The sequence below is a fragment of the Tachyglossus aculeatus genome, chromosome 5, assembly GCF_015852505.1.
Source record: "Tachyglossus aculeatus isolate mTacAcu1 chromosome 5, mTacAcu1.pri, whole genome shotgun sequence".
NCBI classification, from domain to species: domain Eukaryota; kingdom Metazoa; phylum Chordata; class Mammalia; order Monotremata; family Tachyglossidae; genus Tachyglossus; species Tachyglossus aculeatus.
This window is the reverse complement of record NC_052070.1, coordinates 35,724,368-35,747,045: the sequence shown is the minus strand read 5'-3', so window position 1 is coordinate 35,747,045 and position 22,678 is coordinate 35,724,368. Positions and strand designations below refer to the sequence as shown.

Below are 22,678 nucleotides of genomic sequence, written 5' to 3'. Positions count from 1 at the left end.
TGTGGCTCTGGGCAAGTCACTTCGCTTCTCTAGGCCTCAGTTACCTCATCTGTAAAATGGGGATGAAGACTGTGTGCCCCACACGGGACAGCCCGATGACCTTGTATCTACCCCAGCACTTAGTACAGCCCTTGGCACATAGTAAGCACTGAACAAATACCAACATTATTATTATGTGGCAGAACCAGGATTAGAACCTATGAACTTCTGATTCCCAGGCCTGTGTTCTTGGTGACTTCCAGCCTAACAAGCTAAGGATATCGAAGTCCAGTACGGAACACCTGGAAAAGTCTCTGTCAATAATAATAATGACGGTATTTGTTAAGCGCTTACTATAATAATAATAATAATGGTATTTGTTAAGGGCTTACTGTGTGCAAAGCACTGTTCTAAGCACTGGGGAGGTTACAAAGCGATCAGGTTGTCCCACAGGGGGCTCACAGTTTTAATCCCCATTTTAAGGTAACTGAGGCACAGAGAAGTGAAGCGACTTGCCCAAAGTCACCCAGCTGACAGTTGGCGGAGCCGGGATTTGAACCCATGACCTCTGACTCCAAAGCCCGGGCTCTTTCCACTGAGCCACGTTACTATGTGCGAAGCACAGTTCTAAGCACTGGCGGGATACAAGGTGATCAGGTTGTCCCACAGGTGACTCACAGTCTTAATCCCCATTTTCCAGATGAGGTCACTGGGGCCCAGAGAAGTTAAGTGACTTGCCCCAGGTCACACAGCTGACAAGTGGCGGAGCCGGGATACGAACCCATGACCTCTGACTCCCAAGTCCTCGCTCTTTCCACTGAGCCACGCTGCTTCTCTGAGGAGGTTAGGAAGAGCCCAGCCTGGAGCCAGGGGAGGAATTCTGAGAAGAAGCCAAGGAGTAATAGAGAGTAGGGCCACAAAGAGGTGGGAATTATCAGGAAGCTGATGACCCTATCATATTTTATTTTGTTAGTATGTTTGGTTTTGTTCTCTCTCTCCCCCTTTTAGACTGTGAGCCCACTGCTGTTAGGGACTGTCTCTATATGTTACCAACTTGTACTTCCCAAGCGCTTAGTACAGTGCTCTGCACACAGTAAGCGCTCAATAAATACAACTGATGATGATGATGATGATGATATTTGGAAGACTGCAAGAAGGTTGAGAGTTCCTCCCCTCAAGTCTCAGACCTCAGAACAAAGCGTAGGCCATCGGGATTGGACAAAGACTGTAGACTGCAAGCCTCCTGTGGGCAGGGATCGTGTCTACCAACTCTATTGTACTGTAATAATAATAATTGTGGTATTTGTTAAGCGCTTACTATGAGCCAGGCACTGTACTAAACGCTGGCACAGATACAAGCAAATCAGGTTGGACTCAGTCCGTGTCCCATTTAGGGCACTGCCAATTGCCAGGTGTGTGACTTTGGGCAAGTCACTTCACTTCTCTGGGCCTCAGTTCCCTCATCTGTAAAATGGGGATTAGGACTGTAAGCCCCATGTGGGACAACCTTGATTACCTTGTCTCCCCCCCCCGCCACCCCACCAGCTCTTAGAACAGGGCTTGGCACATAGTAAGAGCTTAACAAATACCAACATTATTATTATCATTATTTAGGGCCCCAGTTTTAATCCCCATTTTATAGATGAGGTAACAGAAGCACAGAGAAGTTTCTGGAAGTCAGAAAGATCTAGGTTTTACTCCAGGCTCCACCGATTGTCTACTATGTGACCCTGGGCAAGTCACTTCACTTCTCTGGGCCTAAAATTCCCCTATCTGTAAAATGGGGATTAAGACTGTGATCCCCAGGTGGGACAGGGACTTTCATAATAATAATAATAATAATGGCATTTATTAAGTGCTTTCCATGTCCAAAGCACTGTTCTAAGCACTGGGGAGGTTACAAGGTGACCAGGTTGTCCCACAGGGGGGCTCACAGTCTTACTCCCCATTTTACAGATGAGGTAACTGAGGCACAGAGAAGTTAAATGACTTGCCCAAAGTCACACAGCTGACAATTGGTGGAGCTGGGATTTGAACTCATGATCTCTGACTCCAAAGCCTGGGCTCTTTCCTGGAAGCAGCATGGCTCAGTGGAAAGAGCATGACTTAAGAGTCAGAGGTCATGGGTTCAAATCCCGGCTCTGCCACTTGTCAGCTGTGTGACTTTGGACAAGTCACTTCACTTCTCTGTGCCTCAGTGACTTCATCTGTAAAATGGGGATTAAAATTGTGAGCCCCACATGGGACAACTTGATCACCTTGTATCCTCCCCAGCGCTTAGAACAGTGCTTGGCAGATAGTAAGCGCTTAACAAATGCCATCATTAGTATTATTATTTCCACTGAGCCACGCTGCTTCTCATGATTAGTTTGTATCTACCCCAGCACTCAGAGCAGTGCTTGACACATAGTAAGCGCTTAACAAATACCGTCATTATTATTATTTATATACAGGCCACAAAACTCATCATTAAGTGAAAATGAGTGACAGGAGCTGGAGAGGAGCAAGAGAGGAGGAAAAGAGAATGGTACTTCAGTTGTCCAGATCCGCGACTTCGGGGACAATGAGTTATCCGGGATCAGGATGGCATTGACAGGTTCACGATCCCAGCATGGAACGGGGAAAGAAACCACAGTCCGACTGGATCGTCCCCCTCCCCCTTTTAGACTGTGAGCCCACTGTTGGGTAGGGACTGTCTCTATATGTTGCCAATTTGTACTTCCCAAGCGCTTAGTACAGTGCTCTGCACATAGTAAGCGCTCAATAAATATGATTGATTGATTGATCGTCCTGACCCACCCGTGAGTTGACCTCGTTTCTGGCTGCAAACCAAATTGGGTGCTCCACGAGGCCTCCAAGATCTGGCGTTTGCCTCAGTCCTACGGCCAGCTATTTCAGAAATGTCGGTGAATTCAGCCGGAGCTGTGCGTGCCCTAGTTGGAATTTGCCATTGATGATAAGCAGGAGGTAGGCCTTCCACTCAGCCGCAAACATCTGGAACTCCTGACCTTTATTTATGGGCTACGTACCCCATCGTTAGGTGAAAATGAACTACCGGGATTGGGGAGAAGCGGGCAAGAGGAAAGGGATGCGAAATGACACTTACCATAATCAGAATCAACAGAATCATCTGGAGTCATCCGGGATCGGGGCAAGCAATGGCAGGGTCAAAAGTCCAGTCATGGAAGAGAGAGAAACCGGAATCTTGCTGGTGTCCTGGACCATCCCGATCACTACATTCTCCTCAGCCCACCGGCACGTGTGAGGCTGTATCGCGGAGACTGAAAACTCCTCTTTTTTGCAAAGATTCATTCATTCATTCAATCGTATTTATTTATTGAGTGCTTACTGTGTGCAGAGCACTGTACTAAGCACTTGGGAAAGGACAATGCAACGATAAACAGTATCATTCCCTGCCCACGACAAGCTCACAGGCTACAGCGGGGCGGACAGACGGCAATACAAGTAAATAAAATTACAACTGTGTACATAAGTGCTTTGGGGCTAAGGTGGGGGAACAAAGGGATAAATAAAATTACAAATGTAATCTACAGGCAGTGATGAGTTTCACTTTTGTCATCTAGTGACCCAAACCCAGCAAGATGCACCCTGAGAGGTGTCTGTTAATAATAATAATAGTAATGGCATTTGTTAAGCATTTACTATATGCAAAGCACTGTTCTTAGCACTGGGGGGATACAAGGTGATCAAGTTGTCCCACGTGGGGCTCACAGTCTTAATCCCCATTTTACAGATGAGGTAACTGAGGCTCAGGGAAGTGAAGTGACTTGCGTGACTTGCCCAAGGTCACACAGCAGACATGTGGCGGAGCCGGGATTCGAACCCCTAACCTCTGACTCCAAAGCCCATGCTCTTTCCACTGAGCCACGCTGCTTCTCTTAACAGCCTGTCTGTTAACAGCCAGGGATTTATTTATTTATTCATTTATTCATTTATTTATTTACTTCCATTCAATGTCTTTCTCCCCCACTAGAGTGTAAGCTCTCTGTGGGCAAGGAGTGGATCTAATTATTGTTATATTGTACTCTCCCAAGCACTTAGTACAGTGCTCTGTACACAGTAAACGTTCAATAATTCATTTATTTATGTAGATTCATTCAATTGTATTTATTGAACACTTACTGTGTGCAGAGCACTGTACTAAGCGCTTGGGGACTACAAGTCGGCAACATGTAGAGACAGTCCCTACACAATATTAACGCCTGTCTCCCCCTCTAGACTGTAAGCTCGTTGTGGTCTGGGAATGTGTACTCCCCCCAGCGCTTAGTACAGTGCTTTGTCTACTGAAAGTACGCGATAAATGAATGAATGAATAAATATGACTGAATAAATGAAAATGAATGAAAGCTCAGAGGCAGGGGCAAAGTTCAGGTGTCCTAAAAAGCAGAGCCGGGATGAGGTGGGGGTTTTAATCATCAGTTGTATTTATTGAGCGCTTACTATGTGCAGAGCACTGTACTAAGCGCTTGCACTCTAGACTGTGAGCTCATCTCTAGACTATAAACTCATCGTGGGCAGGGTTTGTGTCTACTCTGTTATATTGTAATCTCCCTTGCTCTTAGTATGGCGCTCTGCACACAGTAAGCGTTCAATAAATAAATACGATCGAGCGGTTGGTTCATTCATTCATTCGATCGTATTTATTGAGCGCTTACTATGTGCAGAGCACTGTACTAAGCGCGTGGTTATTCAGAAGCAGTTGGTCTAATCATGTATGTGAAACAGTGCAGGAAAGCTAAGGACTCCTCCCTGTAGGTTTCAGGCCTCAAAGGAAGGACGAAAATCTATCCAAATTTGGTGAAATGCATCATCAATTAACGAGGGGGCCCAAGCTCTCCAGAGGGGATCAATCATTCAGTGGTATGTACTGAGCGCTTATGTGAGGAGCACTGTACTAAGCACTTGGGAGAGTTCAGTATAACAGAGTTTGCAGACATGAACCCTGCCCACGATACGCGCATTCTCTTCCCACAACAAGGAAGGAGACAGATATTAATAGGAATAAATAATTCTTAACGTACATAGTGCTATGGGGTTGAGGTTGGGGCGACTATCAAATGCCTAAAGGTCACAGATCTAAATGAATAGATGATGCAGAAGGTAGAGGGAGCTGGGAAAAGGGGGGCTTAATCAGGGAAGGCTTCTTGGAGGAGTTGTGCCTTTCAATAAGGCTTTGAAGGTGGGGAGAGTGATCGTCTTATTGGCTAGCATCTGAGAAGCGGCGTGTTTTAATATGTTTTGTTTTGTTGTCTGTCTCCCCCTTCTAGACTGTGAGCCCGCTGTTGGGTAGGGACTGGCTCTATATGTTGCCAACTTGTACTTCCCAAGCGCTTAGTACAGTGCTCTGCACACCGTAAGCACTCAATAAATATGATTGAATGAATGAATGAATGATTAGTTTGTATCTACCCCAGTGCTTAAAGCAGTGCCTGGCACATAATAATAATGATGGCATTTCTTAAGCGCTTACTATGTGCAAAGCACTGTTCTAAGTGCTGGGGAGGTTACAAGGTGATCAGGTTGTCCCACGGAGGGCTCACAGTCTTAATCCCCATTTTACAGGTGAGGTAACTGAGGCCCAGAGAATCAATCAATCAATCAATCAATCGTATTTATTGAGCACTTGCTGTGTGCAGAGCACTGTACTAAGCACTTGGGAAGTACAAGTTGGCTGACTTGCCCAAAGTCACACAGCTGACAGTTGGCAGAGATGGGATTTGAACCCACAACCCCTGACTCCAAAACCCAGGCTCTTTCCAGTGTGCCACGCTGCTAATTGCTTAACAAATACCATAATCATTATTATTATTATTATATTTAGAGGGCGGGTGTTCCGGGAGAGAGGCAGGATGTGGGCAGGAGGGCAGAGGCGAGATAGGCTAGATTGCTCTGTGCCTCAGTTTCCTCATCTTTAATTTGAGGATTAAATGCTTCTTCTCCCTCTTATTAGAGTATGAGCCCCTTGTGGGACTAGGAGTATGTCTGACCATCATCTACCCCGGCATTTAATACACTGTTTGGCACGTAGTAAGTGCTTAACAAATCTCACCCCCATTATGTTATTACTATTACTTACCGAAATAAGAGCCTGTAGGCAGCAGCACACAGGAGGACCCAGGAAATTCCATCCCCGTTGTCCAGGATGTCCGGGAGATAACCAGAGAGATAGGGCAGTGAGAATCTCCCCTATCCATGGGGAGCAACCCCCAGAAGCCCGGGATTCCTGAATCCTGACTTTTCTCACCGAAGTCCTCCAGGGCAGAATTCTCAGGGCATAATAAAGGGTGTATTTTGCTAAATATTCCTTTCATTCATTCATTCATTCATTCAATTGTATTTACTGAGCGCTTACTGCGTGCAGAGCACTGGACTAAGCGCTTGGGAAGTCCAACTCGGCAACAGAGAGATGGTCCCTACCCAACAACGGGCCCACAGTCTAGAAGCGGGAGACAGACAACGAAAGAAAACATGTAGACGGGTGTCCAAATCGTCAGAACAAATAGAATTAAAGCTGGATGCACATCATTCACAAAATAAATGGAATGGTAAATATGGACAAGCAAAACAAATAGAGTAATAAATCTGTACAAATATATATACAAGCGATGTGGGGTGGGGAAGGAGGTAGGGCTGGGGGGAGGGGGAGGAGGAGAGGAAAAAGGGGGCTCAGTCTGGGAAGGCCTCTTGGAGGAGGTGAGCTCTTAGTAGGGCTTTGAAGGGAGGGAAGGAGGGACAGATGGGGTTTTTATTCTGGAGGGATGTTCCAGCCCAGAGGATGTTCTCTTGTAGCCATCCCAGGAAAGGATGCTATTATTCTCTGCTCACATCCAAAAAAAAAAAATAATGATGGCATTTATTAAGCGCTTACTATGTGCAAAGCACTGCGCTAAGCGCTGGGGAGGTTACAAGGTGATCAGGTTGTCCCACTGGGGGCTCACAGTCTCAATCCCCATTTTACCAATGAGGTCACTGAGGCCCAGAGAAGTGAAGTGACTTGCCCAGAGTCACACAGCTGACAGTTGGCGGAGTTGGGATTTGAACCCATGACCTCTGACTCCAAAGCCCGTCCTCTTTCCACTGAGCCGCGCTGCTTTGATTTTATGAGGAAAAAAGTAGGGGGCAGGCTGAAGGAGATGAGGCAGAGTGGTAATGGAAATGCTACTCACGGCGCTCTCGACCCAAGTCTTCGGGTGCCAATCAGCATTCGGGGGGTCACAAGTCACGGCATGGAACAGAAAGAGAAATCACGACCACGTTAGTGTCCGGCCCATCCGGCTAACGCTGATTTTCTTGACTTTTCAGCGCTTCATCAGTTGACCGCCCTCCAAGGTGACCGCAGTCCCAACTCCCTAGAGGCAAGGCCTACTCTGTTGGCATCGTTTGCTAAAGAAAACGTGGCTCAGTGGAAAGAGCCCGGGCTTTGGAGTCAGAGGTCGTGGGTTCGAATCCCGGCTCCACCACAAGTCTGCTGTGTGACCTTGGGCAAATCACTTAACTTCTCTGAGCCTCAGTTCCCTCATCTGTAAAAATGGGGATTAAGACTGTGAGCCCCACGTGGGACAACTTGATCACATTGTATCCCCCCCCAGCGCTTAGAACAGTGCTTTGCACATAGTAAGCGCTTAACAAATGCCATCATTATTATTCTTATCGTTGGTGAATTCACACCTAGTCTTGTGTCTACAGAACAAGCGCATCGGACGTTTAGAGGGACACAGGCATTCAGGCCAACTGGAATACTACCAGTGAACAGGGAATTTTTCCTCAAAAATCTCCGGTGGCTACCAATCAATCTGCGCATCAGGCAATCAATCAATCAATCAATCGTATTTATTGAGCGCTTACTATGTGCAGAGCACTGTACTAAGCGCTTGGGAAGTACAAATTGGCATCACAATTGGCAGAAACTCCTCCCCCTGGGCTTCCAGGCTGTCCATCCCCTCGCCCCCTCCTCCCTCACCTCCCTTCTCTCCTTCTCCAGCCCATCCCGCACCCTCCGCTCCTCCGCCGCTAATCTCCTCACCGGGCCTCGTTCTCGCCTGTCCGGCCGTCGACCCCTGGCCCATGGCATCCCACAAGAGGCTAGACATATAAAAACGGTCCCAAAATGAGCAAACTAGAGTGAGCAGGGCAGATCAGGACCCCAAAGGCACTGGCTTGGGCGTCAGAAGGTCATGAGTTCTAATCCCAGCTCTGTTGCTTGTCTGCTGTGTGACCTCGGGCAAGTCACTTCACTTCTCTGAGGCCTCAGTTCCCTCTTGGTAAAAAGGGGATTGAGAACGTGAGCCCCTCGTGAGACAGGGACTGTGTCCAACCCGATTTGCTTGTGTCCACCCCAATGCTTAGTACAGTGTCTGGCACACAGTAAGCACTTAAATGAAATTATTATTATTATTATTATTATTATTATTATTATTATTATTATTATGGAAAATGAGGGGGAAAGATTTGACGGGGAAGGAGAGTATGGGAAATAGGCAAAGTCACTTCACTTCTCTGGGCCTCAGTTACCTCATCTGTAAAATGGGGGTTTAAGAGTGTGAGCTCTATGTGGAACAGGGACGGTGTCCAACCTAACTTGAATCTACTCCAGCGCTTGGAACAGTGATTGACACATAATACGTACATAATATGAACATAATAGGCAGAAGCAGCATGGCTTAGTGGAAAGAGCACAGGCTTGGGAGTCAGAGGTCATGGGTTCTAATCCCTGCTCCGCCAACTTCATTCATTCATTCAGTCGTATTTGTTGAGCGCTTACTATGTGCAGAGCACTGTACTAAGCGCTTGGAAAGTGCAATTCGGCAACAGATAGCGACAATCCCTACCCAACAGCGGGCTCACAGTATAGAAGGGGGAGACAGACAACAAAACAAAACAAGTAGACGGGCATCCATAGCATCTTCTAGAATGTGAACTCACTGTTGGGTAGGGACCGTCTCTATATGTTGCCAACTTGTACTTCCCAAGCGCTTAGTACAGTGCTCTGCACACAGTAAGCGCTCAATAAATACGATTGAGTGAATGAATCTAAATAGATAAATAGAATTATAGATATATACACATCATTATCACCTGATATCACCTCTCCTCCAGGAGAATAATAATAATAATAATAAATAATAATGGCACTTTTAAGTGCTTACTATGTGCAGAGCACTGTTCTAAGTGCTAAGGGGGGAATACAAGGTGATCAAGTTGTCCCATGTGGGGCTCACAGTCTTAGTCCCCATTTTACAGGTGAGGTAACGGAGGCTCAGAGAAGTTAAGTGACTTGCCCAGGGTCACACAGCAGACACGTGGCGGAGCCGGAATTCGAACCCATGACCTCTGCCTCCAAAGCCCGGGCTCTTTCTACTGTGCCGCGCTGCTGCTCCCATTATTCATCATCATCATCAATCGTATTTATTGAGCGCTTACTATGTGCAGAGCACTGTACTAAGCGCTTGGGAAGTACAAATTGGCAACATATAGAGACGGTCCCTACCCAACATTGGGCTCACAGTCTAAAAGGGGGAGACAGAGAACAAAACCAAACATACTAACAAAATAAAATAAATAGAATTCAGAGAACTTCCCTGAATAATCTATCAATCAGTGACACTTATTGAGCGCTTACCAGGTGCAGAGCAATGAACTAAGCGTTTGGGAGAGAACGGTGTAACCGAGTTGGTAGACCCGCTCCCTGCCCACAGTGAGCCCACTGTTGGGTAGGGACTGTCTCTATATGTTGCCAACTTGTACTTCCCAAGCGCTTAGTACAGTGCTCTGCACACAGTAAGCGCTCAATAAATACGATTGATTGATTGATTATTACGGTGTAGCTGGGGGAGACAGACGTTAATATGTATAAATAAATTATGGATAGATGCAAAAGTGCTGTGGGGCGGAGGGAGGGGTGAATAAAGGGCACAAATCCAACTGCCAGGGTGACACAGGTGGGAGTGGGAGAAGAGGAAATGAGGGTTTAGTTGAGGAAGGCGTTTGGGGGGAAATTTGCTTTTAATAAAGCACTGAAGATGGGGTGTGAGATTGTCTTAGGCATCCCCCCCCCAGCCTTACCTCCTTCCCCTCCCCACAGCACCTGTATATATGTATATATGTTTGTACGGATTTATTACTCTATTTATTTTACTTGTACATATTTATTCTATTGATTTTATTTTGTTAATATGTTCTGTTTTGTCGTCTGTCTCCCCCTTCTAGACTGTGAAGCCGCCGTTGGGTAGGGGACCGTCTCTAGATGTTGCCAGCTTGGACTTCCCAAGCGCTTAGTCCAGTGCTCTGCACACAGTCAGCGCTCAATAAATAGGATTGAATGAGGGAAGGAATGAAGAGGGAAGATGTCCAGGCCAGAGGCAGGACGTGGGCGAAAAGTCGACAGGGAGATAGAGAAGCGGGCGGAGAAACAGCCTGGCCTAGTGGGTAGAGCATGGGCCTGGGAATTAGAGGACCTGGGTTCAAATCCCAGCCCCGTCACTTGTCTGCTGTGTGACCTTGGGCAAGTCACTTTACTTCTCTGGGCCTCAGTTACCTCCTCTGTAAAATGGGGATTAAGACTGTGAGTCCAACCTGATTAGCTTATATCTACCCCGGCACTTAGTGCAGTGCCTGGCATGTAGTAAGCACTTAATAAATACCATAAATAATACCGTGAAGCAGCATGGCTCGGTGGAAAGAGAACAGGTTTTGGAGTCAGAGGTCAGGGGTTCAAACCCCAGCTCCTCTAATTGTCAGCTGTGTGACTTTGGGCAAGTCACTTCACTTCTCTGGGCCTCAGTTCCCTCATCTGGAAAAGGGGGATTAAGACTGTGAGCTCCCCGTGGGACAACCTGATCACCTTGTAACCTCCCCAGAGCTTAGAACAGTGCTTTGCACATAGTAGGCACTTAATAAATGCCATTATTATTATTATTATTATTATTATTCTCTGTGCCTCAGTTACCTCCTCTGTAAAATGGGGATTAAGACTGTGAGTCCAACCTGATTAATTTATATCTACCCCGGCACTTAGTGCAGTGCCTGGCACATAGTAAGCACTTAAATAAATACCATAAATAATACTGTGAAGCAGTGTGGCTCAGTGGAAAGAGAACGGGCTTTGGAGTCAGAGGTCATGGGTTCAAATCCCGGCTCCTCCAATTGTCAGCTGTGTGACTTTGGACAAGTCACTTCACTTCTCTGTGCCTCAGTTCCCTTATCTGGAAAAGGGGGATTAAGACTGTGAGCCCACCGTGGGACAACCTGATCACCTTGTAACCTCCCCAGCACTTAGAACAGTGCTTTGCACATAGTAAGCACTTAATAAATGCCATCATTATTATTATTCTTATTATTCTCTGTGCCTCAGTTACCTCCTCTGTAAAATGGGGATTAAGACTGTAAATCCAACCTGATTACCTTATATCTACCCTGTCACTTAGTACAGTGCCTGGCACATAGTAAGCACTTAAATAAATACCATTTAAAAAGTGATGGACAAGATCGAAGTACAGTGAGTAGGATGGCATAATAATAATAATGATGATGGTATTTGTTAAGCGCTTACTATGTGCAGAGCACTATTCTAAGTGCTGGGGGGATACAAGGTGATCAAGTTGTCCCACGTGGGGCTCACAGTCTTAATCCCCAGTTTACAGATGAGGTAACTGAGGCTCAGAGAAGTTAAGTGACTTGCCCAAGGTCACACAGCAGACATGTGGCAGAGCTGGGATTCGAACCCATGACCTCTGACTCCAAAGCCCGTGCTCTTTCCACTGAGCCACGCTGCAGCTTCATAAGAGTGAGCCCGTTATTGGGTAGGGACCATCTCTATATGTTGCCGACTTGTACTTCCCAAGCGCTTAGTACAGTGCTCTGCACACAGTAAGCACTCAATCAATACGATTGAATGAATGAATGAATAAGAGGAGCAAAGTGTGCAGGCTGAGTAGCAGTAGAAAATTAGGGAGGTAAAGTACGAGAGGTCAAGGTGATCGAGTGCCATTATTAACGATGGCATAAAAATGGAAGTAATAATAATAATGGTATCTATTATATACACCAGATCACCACTTTCCCCACCCCAAAGCCTTATTAAAATGATATGTCTTCCAATAGGCTTTCCCCTTATTAAGGTAAGGTAAGGTAAGCTCTTATTTTCCATATTCTATCTCCCTTCTGAATTGTCTATACATTTGTATCCACGCCCTTTAACTATTTGATATTCGCCCCACGCTCAGCCCCACAGCCCTTACTTCCGTGTCCATAACTTATTTTAGCATCTGTCTCCCTACCTAGACTCTAAGCTCCTGGTGGGCAGGGCAAACGCCTGCCAACTCTGTTGTACTCTCCCAAGCCCTTAGTAAAGTGCTACGAACACGGTATGGTCTCAATAAATACCATTAATTGATTGATTAAGCGCTTACTACATGCCAAAGTAATCAGATTAGATTTCTGACTGAAATTTCCCCAGCACGTCTGCATCATCTAAACACACGAGTGTTCATACTACACCGTGTCACTTCTTACTTTTCTTTATACTTAGTTGCTTCTTCCTACTTGTAATTCATTTTAGTTTTTTCTTTGCAATAATTTGTAAGCTCCTTGAGGGCCGGGAGTGTGCCTGCTCACTCCATTGTGCTCTCCCGAAGGCATAGCACAGTGCTCTGCACAAAGAGCTAGATAAACACGATGGACTGATTGGTTGATTGACCGTTTAAATGGTCTTTTTTTCAGATCCCTCTTTTTTTTCACACCCACCCTTAAAAAAAGCAGGTGAGACGCGGAGGCGATGGACAAGGAGCTTGAGGAAATGGATGGAGTCAAAGGCAACAGAGCCTCAGAGAGACATAGATACATAGAGCAAGACAGGGCAGTGCTCCCAGAAGAAACAAAATAAGCCCTATTAGACAAGGATGGGGTCTGCCCTTGTCATTTTTTAATGGTGCTTGTTTGTTTCCTATGTTTGCATCCTAAGAGAAGCAGCGTGCCTCAGTGGAAAGAGCCCGGGCTTTGGAATTAGAGGTCATGGGTTCAAATCCTGGCTCCGCCAACTGTCAGCTGTGTGACTTTTGGACAAGTCACTTAACTTCTCTGCGCCTCAGCTACCTCATCTGTAAAATGAGGATTAAGACCGCGAGTCCCCCGTGGGACAACCTGATCACCTTGTAACCTCCGCAGTGCTTTGCACATAGTCAGTGCTTAATAAATGCCATTATCATCATCATTATTATTATTATTATTATTGTTATTATTATTATTATCATGTGCCAGGCCCTAACTGTACTAAGCCCTGGAGGAGATACAAGTTAATCAGTTTAGACACAGTCCCTGCCCCACGTGGAGCTCACGATCTTTATCTCCTCCCCCTCTCCATCCTCCCCGTCTTACCTCCTCCCCTTCCCCACAGCACCTGTATATACGTATATATGTTTGTACGTATTTATTACTCTATTTATTTATTTTACTTGTACATATCTATTCTATTTATTTTATTTTGTTAATATGTTTGGTTTTGTTCTCTGTCTCCCCCTTCTAGACTGTGAGCCCACTGTTGGGTAGGGACCGTCTCTAGATGTTGCCAACTTATACTTCCCAAGTGCTTAGTACAGTGCTCTGCACACAGTAAGCACTCAATAAATACGATTGATTGACTGATCTCCATTTTACAGAGGAGTTTACCTGAGGCACAGAGAAGTGAAGTGACTTGCCCGAGGTCACACAGCAGGCAGAGCCAGGATCAGAACCCAGATCCTCTTACTCCCAGGCCCAAGCTCTTTCTACTTGCCAACAACTGCCTCTCGCCCTTTGTCTTGTACCCGCCCTTTCGCCGATCCAACTCAACAGTACGCTCAGACCACAGTCCACTTCCTCCTGCCCACCGTGAATTCAATCAATCAATCAATCAATCAATCAATCGTATTTATTGAGCGCGGACTGTGTGAGAGCACTGTACTAAGCACTTGGGAAGTACAAGCTGGCAACATATAGAGATGGTCCCTACGCAACAGTGGGCTCACAGTCTAAAAGGGGGAGACAGAGAACAAAACCAAACATACTAACAAAATAAAATAAATAGAATAGATATGTACAAGTAAAATAAATAGAGTAATAGATATGTACAAACATATATACATATATACAGGTGCTGTGGGGAAGGGAAGGAAGTGAGGTGGAGGGGATGGAGAGGGGGACGAGGGGGATCAACCAATCAACCAATCAATCAATCAATTTATTGAGCGCTGACTGTGTGCAGAGCACTGTACTAAGCGCTTTGGGAAGTACAAGTTGGCAACATATAGAGACGGTCCCTACCCAACAGTGGGCTCACAGTCTAAAAGGGGGAGACAGAGAACAAAACCAAACATACTAACAAAATAAAATAAATAGAATAGATATGTACAAGTAAAATAAATAGAGTCATAGATATGTACAAACATATATACATATATACAGGTGCTGTGGGGAAGGGAAGGAAGTAAGGTGGAGGGGATGGAGAGGGGGACGAGGGGGATCAACCAATCAACCAATCAATCAATCAATCGCACTTATGGAGCGCTGACTGTGTGCAGAGCACTGTACTAAGCGCTTGGGAAGTATAAGTTGGCAACATATAGAGACGGTCCCGACCCAACAGTGGGCTCACAGTCTGGAATTCAAGGCATGATACACCATCCCTCCCCACCCCTGCCCTACAAATCTCTGATCTCCCTCTCAGGGTAAATGGGAAGCCCGAGAGGTGTTTGTCTGAAACCAGTAGAACCAGAGTAGTGGGTGTCTGGGCCTCGGGCCCAGGGAAAAACCCCCTCCTCCCATCCTCTGGAGTCCTTTAAGCGGAGGTCCATAAGGGCTGGAGTTGTCACCTTGGGCAGGAGAGATGGCAGCCCCGTCCACCATCCCGGCCAACAGCAGTAGCAGCCCGAACACCTTCATCCTGGAAATCCGGTGAGACAAAATCCTCACGCGGGAGGACACGGAGGCTCACCGCGGAGACCGTGTCTGCCCTGGGCCGTCTCCCGGTTTTATACCTAGAGCAGACTCCTGGGAAGAGGGGATGGGAGGGCACTGTCCGGGGCGCTGAGGCCCCGCCTAACGTGGGAGCATATGGGACGCACACGAAACAAGGCCGCTGGCTGCTTTCCACCCTCTTCCTGGCCCTACTGAGAGCTCACCTCCTCCAGGAGGCCTTCCCAGACTGAGCCCCTTCCTTCCTCTCCCCCTCGTCCCCCTCTCCATCCCCCCCATCTTACCTCCTTCCCTTCCCCACGGCACCTGTATATATGTATATACGGTTGTACGAGTTTATTACTCTATCTTACTTGTACATATCTATTCTATTTATTTTATTTTGATAGTATGTTTGGTTTTGTTCTCTGTCTCCCCCTTTTAGACTGTGAGCCCACTGTTGGGTAGGGACTGTCTCTAGATGTTGCCAACTTGTACTTCCCAAGCGCTTAGTACAGTGCTCTGCACACAGTAAGCGCTCAATAAATACGATTGATTGATCGATTGATCTGCTGACGCCTCGTGGGTCCATCCCAGGGCAGCATTCATTCATTCATTCGATCGTATTTACTGAGTGCTTACTGCATGCAGAGCACTGGACTAAGCGCTTGGGAAGCACCAGTTGGCAACATCTAGAGACGGTTCCTACCTAACAACGGGCTCACAGTCTAGAAGGGGGAGGCAGGCGACGAAACAAAACATGGAGACAGGTGTCAAAGTCATCAGAACAAATAGAATTAAAGAGCTGATGACACCCAAATCTGGCCTCCGTAATGTTTGGTCCTAAGATTGAGTTGTGGTCTCCCCCCTGCCCCAGCCCCACTAGGAGAAGTTTGCTCCTCACCTCCTCTGCTACTCCTCTTTCTCAGGTCCCTAGCAGTGTGGCTCTGTGGAAAGGGCCCAGGCTTTGGAGTCAGAGGTCATGGGTTCAAATCCCAGCTCTGTGTGACTTCGGGCAAGTCACTTAACTTCTCTGGGTCTCAGTTACCTCATCTGGAAAATGGGGATTAAGACTGTGAGCCCCCCCGTGGGACAACCTGATCACCTTGTAACCTCCCCAGTGCTTAGAAAAGTGCTTAGAAAAGCACTTAATAAATGCCATCATTATTATTATTATTAATGATAATAACGGTTTTTGTTAAGCACTTTTAATGTGTCAAGCACTGATCAAAACGCTGGGTTAGATACAACTTGGGTTGGACAAAGTCCCTGTCCCACATGGGGCTCAGTCTTAATCCCCATTTTCCAGACGAGGGAACTGAGGCCCAGAGAAGTAAAGTGACTTGCCTCAGGTCCAAGTAGCAGAGCCGGGATTAGAACCCAGATCTTTCTGACTCCAAGGCTCATGCTCTATCCACTAGGCTACGCCGCTTCTCTTAGGGGAAGCAGCGTGGTTCAGTGGAAAGAGCCTGGGCTTTGGAGTCAGAGGTCAGGGGTTCAAATCCCGGCTCCACCAATTGTCAGCTATGGGACTTTGTCCAAGTCACTTCACTTCTCTGGGCCTCAGTTTCCTCATCTGTAAAATGGGGAGTAAGACTGTGAGCCCCCCATGGGACAACCTGATCACCTTGTTACCTCCCCAGCGCTTAGAACAGTGCTTTGCATATAGTAAGTGCTTAATAAATGCCATTATTATTACTATTATTCTCATTCATTCATTCAATCTCATTCATTGAGCGCTTACTTGTGCAGAGCACTGTACTAAGCACTTCTCCAATCACCATCCGGGCAGGGCCCTGGCCCAGGTCTGAGGGGAGGATCTGAACAATCCTTAATACAGTGCTCTGCACATTCATTCAATCGTATTTATTGAGCGCTTACTGTGTGCAGAGCACTGTACTAAGCGCTTGGGAAGTCCAAGTTGGCAACATATAGAGACGGTCCCTACCCAACAGTGGGCTCACAGTCTAGAAAGCACTCAATAAGTATGACTGCATGAACAATCCCTGCCTCACCCCACCCGGAGAGACAATGGCCTTCCCCCAATCCCAGGTCCCAGAGCACCGCCAAACCCCCTAGCTATCTACTAATAGCTAAGCGCTGAGGTATATACAAGGTAATCGGGTGGTCCCACACAGGGCTCACAGTCTTCATCCCCATTTTACAGATGAGGTAACTGAGGCACAGGGAAGTGAAGTGACTTGCCCGGCGGGCAAGCGGCGGAGCTGGGATTAGAAAGCAGTTCTTTCTGATGCCCAGGCCCACGCTCTATCAGCTAGGTCACAATGCCTCTCCCCCTAAGAGAAGCCGGATGGAAGGCGCATCTTTGGGCAAGTCACTTCACTTCTCTGGGCCTCAGTTACCTCATCTGTAAAATGGGGATGAAGACTGTGAGCCCCCCGTGGGATAACCTGATCACCTTGTAACCTCCCCAGCACTTAGAACAGTGCTTTGCACATAGTAAGCGCTTAATAAATGCCATTATTATTATTATTATTATTATTATTATTTTATTATTATTATCTCCTCCATGGTGGCCAGAGGCAGGTGGTGTGAGATTAGGGGGAGAAAGGGGTCTGGGGCAGAGCATGGCAGTGTACAGAGCTAGGTGATCCCCAGGGGCCCCGGGTTCGGGAGCCGCAAGTCTTGATGGCGGAGGGAGGCAGGCTGCCCTCGGGGTCAATCAATCAATCAATCAATCAGTCATATTTATTGAGCGCTGTGTGCAGAGCACTGTACTAAGCGCTTGGGAAGTCCAAGTCGGCAACATATAGAGACAGTCCCTACCCAATAGTGGGCTCACAGTCGAAAAGGGGAAGACAGAGAACAAAACCAAACATATTAACAAAATAAAATAAATAGAATAGATATGTCCAAGTAAAATAAATAAATAAATGAATAGAGTAATAAATATGTACAAACGTATATCCATATATACAGGCGCTGTGGGGAAGGGAAGGAGGTAAGATGGAGGGATGGAGAGGGGGACGAGGGCGAGAGGAAGGAAGGGGCCCAGTCTGGGAAGGCCTCCTGGAGGAGGTGAGCTCTCATTAGGGCCTTGAAGGGAGGAAGAGAGTGAGCTTGGCGGATGGGCAGAGGGAGGCCGGTGGCGGCAGCAGGTATTTTGGAAACCTGGGCACTCTGACAGAAAAAATGTCTACTCTCACCCGATCGGTCAGTCCGTCAGTCAGTCTTATTTACTGAGCGCTTACTGAGCACCCTTCTAATAATAATAATAATAAGCGCTGAAGTGGAGACAGGTAGAGAAACATTGTGATTTAATGGAGAGAGCATGGGCTTGGGAGTTAGAAGATGGGGGTTCTAATCCCGGCTTCATCAATTGTTTGTTGTATGACCTTGGGCAAGTCACTTCACTTCTCTGTGCTTCAGTTCCCTCATCTGTGATATGGGGATGAAGACTGTGAGCCCCCCGTGGGACAGCCTGATTACCTTGTGTAACACCAGTGCTTTGAACAGTGCTTGGTACATAGTAAGCGCTTAACAAATGCCATTATTGTTATTATTATTATTATTATTATTATTATTATTATTATTAGCAAATCGGGTTGGACATGGTCCCTGTCCCACTCTCACAGTTTTAATCCCATTTTACAGATGAGGCAACTGAGGCATAGAGAAATCAAGTGACTTGCCCAAGGTCACCCAGTAGGCACGTGGCAGAGCCGGGATTAGAACCCATGACTCCTTGACTGCCATATGACCTTGGGCAAATCACTTCCCTTCTCTGTGCCTTAACTTCCTTCATGTGTAAAATGGAGATTGAAACCGTGAGTCCCATGTGGGACAGGGACTAAGGCCTTCCCAGACTGAGCCCCCTCCTTTCTCTCCCCCTCCTCCTCCTCTCCATCCCCCCCGCCTTACCTTCTTCCCTTCCCCACAACACCTGTACATATGTATATATGTTTGTATTGATTTATTACTCTATTTATTTTACTTGTACATATTTAGTCTACTTATTTTATTTTGTTAATATATTTTGTTTTGTTCTCTGTCTCCCCCTTCTAGACTGTGACCCCACTTTTGGGTAGGGACCATCTCTATATGTTGCCAACTTGTACTTCCCAAGCGCTTAGTCCAGTGCTCTGCACACAGTAAGCGCTCAATAAATTCATTCATTCATTCATTCAATCGTATTTATTGAGCGCTTACTGTATGCAGAGCACTGGACTAAGCGCTTGGGAAGTACACGTCGGCAACATATAAAGACGGTTCCCACCCCACAACGGGCTCACAGTCTAGAAGGGGGAGACAGGCAACAGAACAAAACATGTAGACAGGTGTCAAAATCATCAGAATAGCATTATAGCTATATGCACATAATTAACAAAATAAATAGAATAGTAGATATGTACAAGTAAAATAGAGTAGTAACTCTGTACAAATGTATACAAGTAATGATGGCATTTATTAAGCGCTTACTATGTGCAAAGCACTGTTCTAAGCACTGGGGAGGTTACAATAATAATAATAATGATGGCATTTATTAAACACTTACTACGTGCAAAGTGCTGGGGAGGTTACAAGGTGATCAGGTTGTCCCACGGGGGGCTCACAGTCTTAATCTTAAAAAGTCTTAAATACGATTGGATGAATGAATGAATGACTGTGTCCAACTCTACTTGCTTGTATCCGCCTCAGCGCGTTGTACAGTGCCTGGCACATAGTAGGCGCTTAACAAGTACCATGATTATTAAGTCCTTTTGCTCCATGAGACCGTTTTGTGGGTAAATCATCATCATCATCATCAATCGTATTTATTGAGCGCTTACTATGTGCAGAGCACTGTACTGAGCGCTTGGGAAGTACAAATTGGCAACATATAGAGACAGTCCCTACCCAACAGTGGGCTCACAGTCTAAAAGGGGGAGACAGAGAACAAAACCAAACATACTAACAAAATAAAATAAATAGAATAGATATGTACAAATAAAATAAATAAATAGAGTAAAAAATATGTACAAACATATATACATATATACAGGTGCTGTGGGGAAGGGAAGGAGGTAAAATGGGGGGATGGAGAGGGGGGCGAGGGGGAGAGGAAGGAAGGGGCTCAGTCTGGGAAGGCCTCCTGGAGGAGGTGAGCTCTCAGCAGGGCATTGAAGGGAGGAAGAGAGCTAGCCACGGTCCCAGGAGGGAACTCAGATCCATCCTTCCTCAGTGTCATCAGTATCTCTCCTAATCTCTCAACTTCCCTCAGGCCATTTTGAAAGAGGCCTTTAAATCTCGAGATCAGTCCCATTCCTCCCTTAACATTCCGCATTATTTTAAAACTACCCCAAAAAGGCCCTCCGAAGAGATATCTCTGTTCTGTCGTAGTTTATTGTGCGCTGTAGGGCAGGAATGGAATGCTGCTTACACGATCTCTCCACTCTTAGCATCTTTCAGGCATTCCAGGACAGTTTCCAGAACAGGACAGTTCGCCTGTATATATGTATACGCCTGTATATATGTATATATGTTTGTACATATTTATTACTCTATTTATTTATTTTACTTGTACATATCTATTCTATTTATTTTATTTTGTTAGTATGTTTGGTTTTGTTTTTTTTTCTCTGTCTCCCCCTTTTAGACTGTGAGCCCAATGTTGGGTAGGGACTGTCTCTATATGTTGCCAATTTGTACTTCCCAAGCGCTTAGTACAGTGCTCTGCACATAGTAAGCGCTCAATAAATATGATTGATTGATTGATTGATTGATTTCCAGGGATGGACAGGCTCTGTTGCTCCAAGATGGCAGCAGGCAGTCAAGCAATCAATCAGTTATATCTGTTGAGCGCTTGCTGTGTGCAGAGCACTGTGCTGAGCGCTTGGGAGGTGCAGGTTGGCAACATAGAGAGACAGTCCCTAGGCAACATGGCCCAGTGTGGAGGTGGGATCTAGGAGACGTACTGAGAGCTCACCTACTCCAGGAGGCCTTCCCAGACTGAGCCCCTTCCTTCCTCTCCCCCTCGTGCCCCTCTCCATCCCCCCCATCTTACCTCCTTCCCTTCCCCACAGCACCTGTATATATGTATATATGTTTGTACATATTTATTACTCTATTTATTTATTTATTTTACTTGTACCTATCTATTCTAGTTATTTTATTTTGTTAGCATGTTTGGTTTTGTTCTCCGTCTCCCCCTTTTCGACCGTGAGCCCACTGTTGGGTAGGGACTGTCTCTACATGTTGCCAACTTGTACTTCCCAAGCGCTTAGTCCAGTGCTCTGCACACAGGAAGCGCTCAATAAATACGACTGATGATGATGATGATCACCGCAGAGTGTTCGGAGAATAAACGCAAGCACGCCGGGTGCTGTTCTGGACCGCGTGAGGATCAGCGAGACAACATTCACTCCCTCTGGGAGCTGACGGTGCCCAACGGAGGCAAACATAAAGATGGATTCGTCACCCCTCCAGCTGGGCAAATATTGCCCGAGTCCAGAGAACTAGTTGAACGAACGTTCAGTACGACCTCTGAGTTTAGAACCAAACTGTATCGCTCGATAATATTTACTGAACACTTAGCAGGGAACGGGCCTACCAACTCTCTTTCCAAGTGCTTAATACAGTTCGCTGCACAAAGTAGAATGGGGATGAAGAATGTGAGCCCCATGCGAGATAGGGACCGTGTCCAACCCTATTTAGCTGTATCCACCCCAGCGCTTAGTACAGTGCCTGGCCCATAGTAAGTGCTTAAAAAGCCACAATTTCTTCTAGACTGTGAGCCCGTTGTTGGGTAGGGACCGTCTCTATATGTTGCCCATTTGTACTTCCCAGGCGCTTAATACAGTGCTGTGCACACAGTAAGCGCTCAATAAATATGACTGAATGAAAGTAAGGGCTCGATAAATATGATTGATCCCCTGTTGCCAATTTGTACTTCCCAAGCGCTTAGTACAATGCTCTGCACATAGTAAGCGCTCAATAAATACGATTGATGATGTTGATGATGATGGTCCGTTTAGAGCACTGTAATAAGGGCTTGGAGAATAATAATAATAATAATAATAATAATAATGGCATTTATTAAGCGCTTACTATGTGCAAAGCACTGTTCTAAGTGCTGGGGAGGTAACAAGGTGTTCAGGTTGTCCCACGGGGGGCTCACAGTCTTAATCCCCATTTTACAGACGGGGTAACTGAGGCCCAGAGAAGTGAAGTGACTTGCCCAAAGTCACACAGCTGACAATTGGCGGAGCCGGGATTCGAACCCATGACCTCTGACTCCAAAGCCCGGGCTCTTTCCACTGAGCCACGCTGCTTCTCTACAAGAGAGTTAGTAGACAGGATCCCTGCTGTCAAGGAGTTTTCTATCTAGTCGGGGAGACAGATGATAAAATAAATCGCAGGTAATAATAATAATAGCATTTATTAAGCGCTTACTATGTGCAAAGCATGGTTCTAAGCGCTGGGGGGGATACAAGGTGATCAGGTTGTCCCACGGGGGGCTCACAGTCAAACCCCATTTTACAGATGAGGTGGTAATAATAATAATAGCATTTATTAAGCGCTTACTATGTACAAAGCACTGTTCTAAGCACTGGGGGGATACAAGGTGATCAGGTTGTCCCACGGGGGGGGCTCACAGTCAACCCCTATTTTACAGATGAGGTAACTGAGGCCCAGAGAAGTTAAGTGACTTGCCCAAGATCACACAGCTGACAATTGGCGGAGTGGGATTTGAACCCACAACCACTGACTCCAAAGCCCGGGCTCTTTCCACTGAGCCACGCTGCTTCTCTTA

General features: G+C 46.3%; 1 protein-coding gene across 27 annotated transcripts in view; it reads right to left on the bottom strand.

Moving 5' to 3' along the window:
• Positions 1 to 14,998, bottom strand: part of LOC119928472 — a 70,460-nt gene extending 55,462 nt beyond the window's left edge. For 4 of the 27 annotated variants that reach the window (XM_038746758.1, XM_038746771.1, XM_038746772.1 and 1 more), the window contains exons 1-4: positions 14,844 to 14,979; positions 7,167 to 7,184; positions 6,077 to 6,088; positions 3,086 to 3,109 (exon numbers count right to left, since the gene is read on the bottom strand). In XM_038746758.1, coding sequence (XP_038602686.1) covers positions 3,086 to 3,109; positions 6,077 to 6,088; positions 7,167 to 7,184; positions 14,844 to 14,913 — 124 coding nt within the window. In that variant the 5' untranslated portion in view covers positions 14,914 to 14,979. Of the gene's footprint in view, positions 1 to 3,085; positions 3,110 to 6,076; positions 6,089 to 7,166; positions 7,185 to 14,843 lie in introns of all 27 variants that reach the window. The other 23 variants (XR_005451087.1, XM_038746769.1, XM_038746775.1 and 20 more) reach the window with 17 other exon arrangements.
• Positions 14,999 to 22,678: the final 7,680 nt, after the last annotated feature.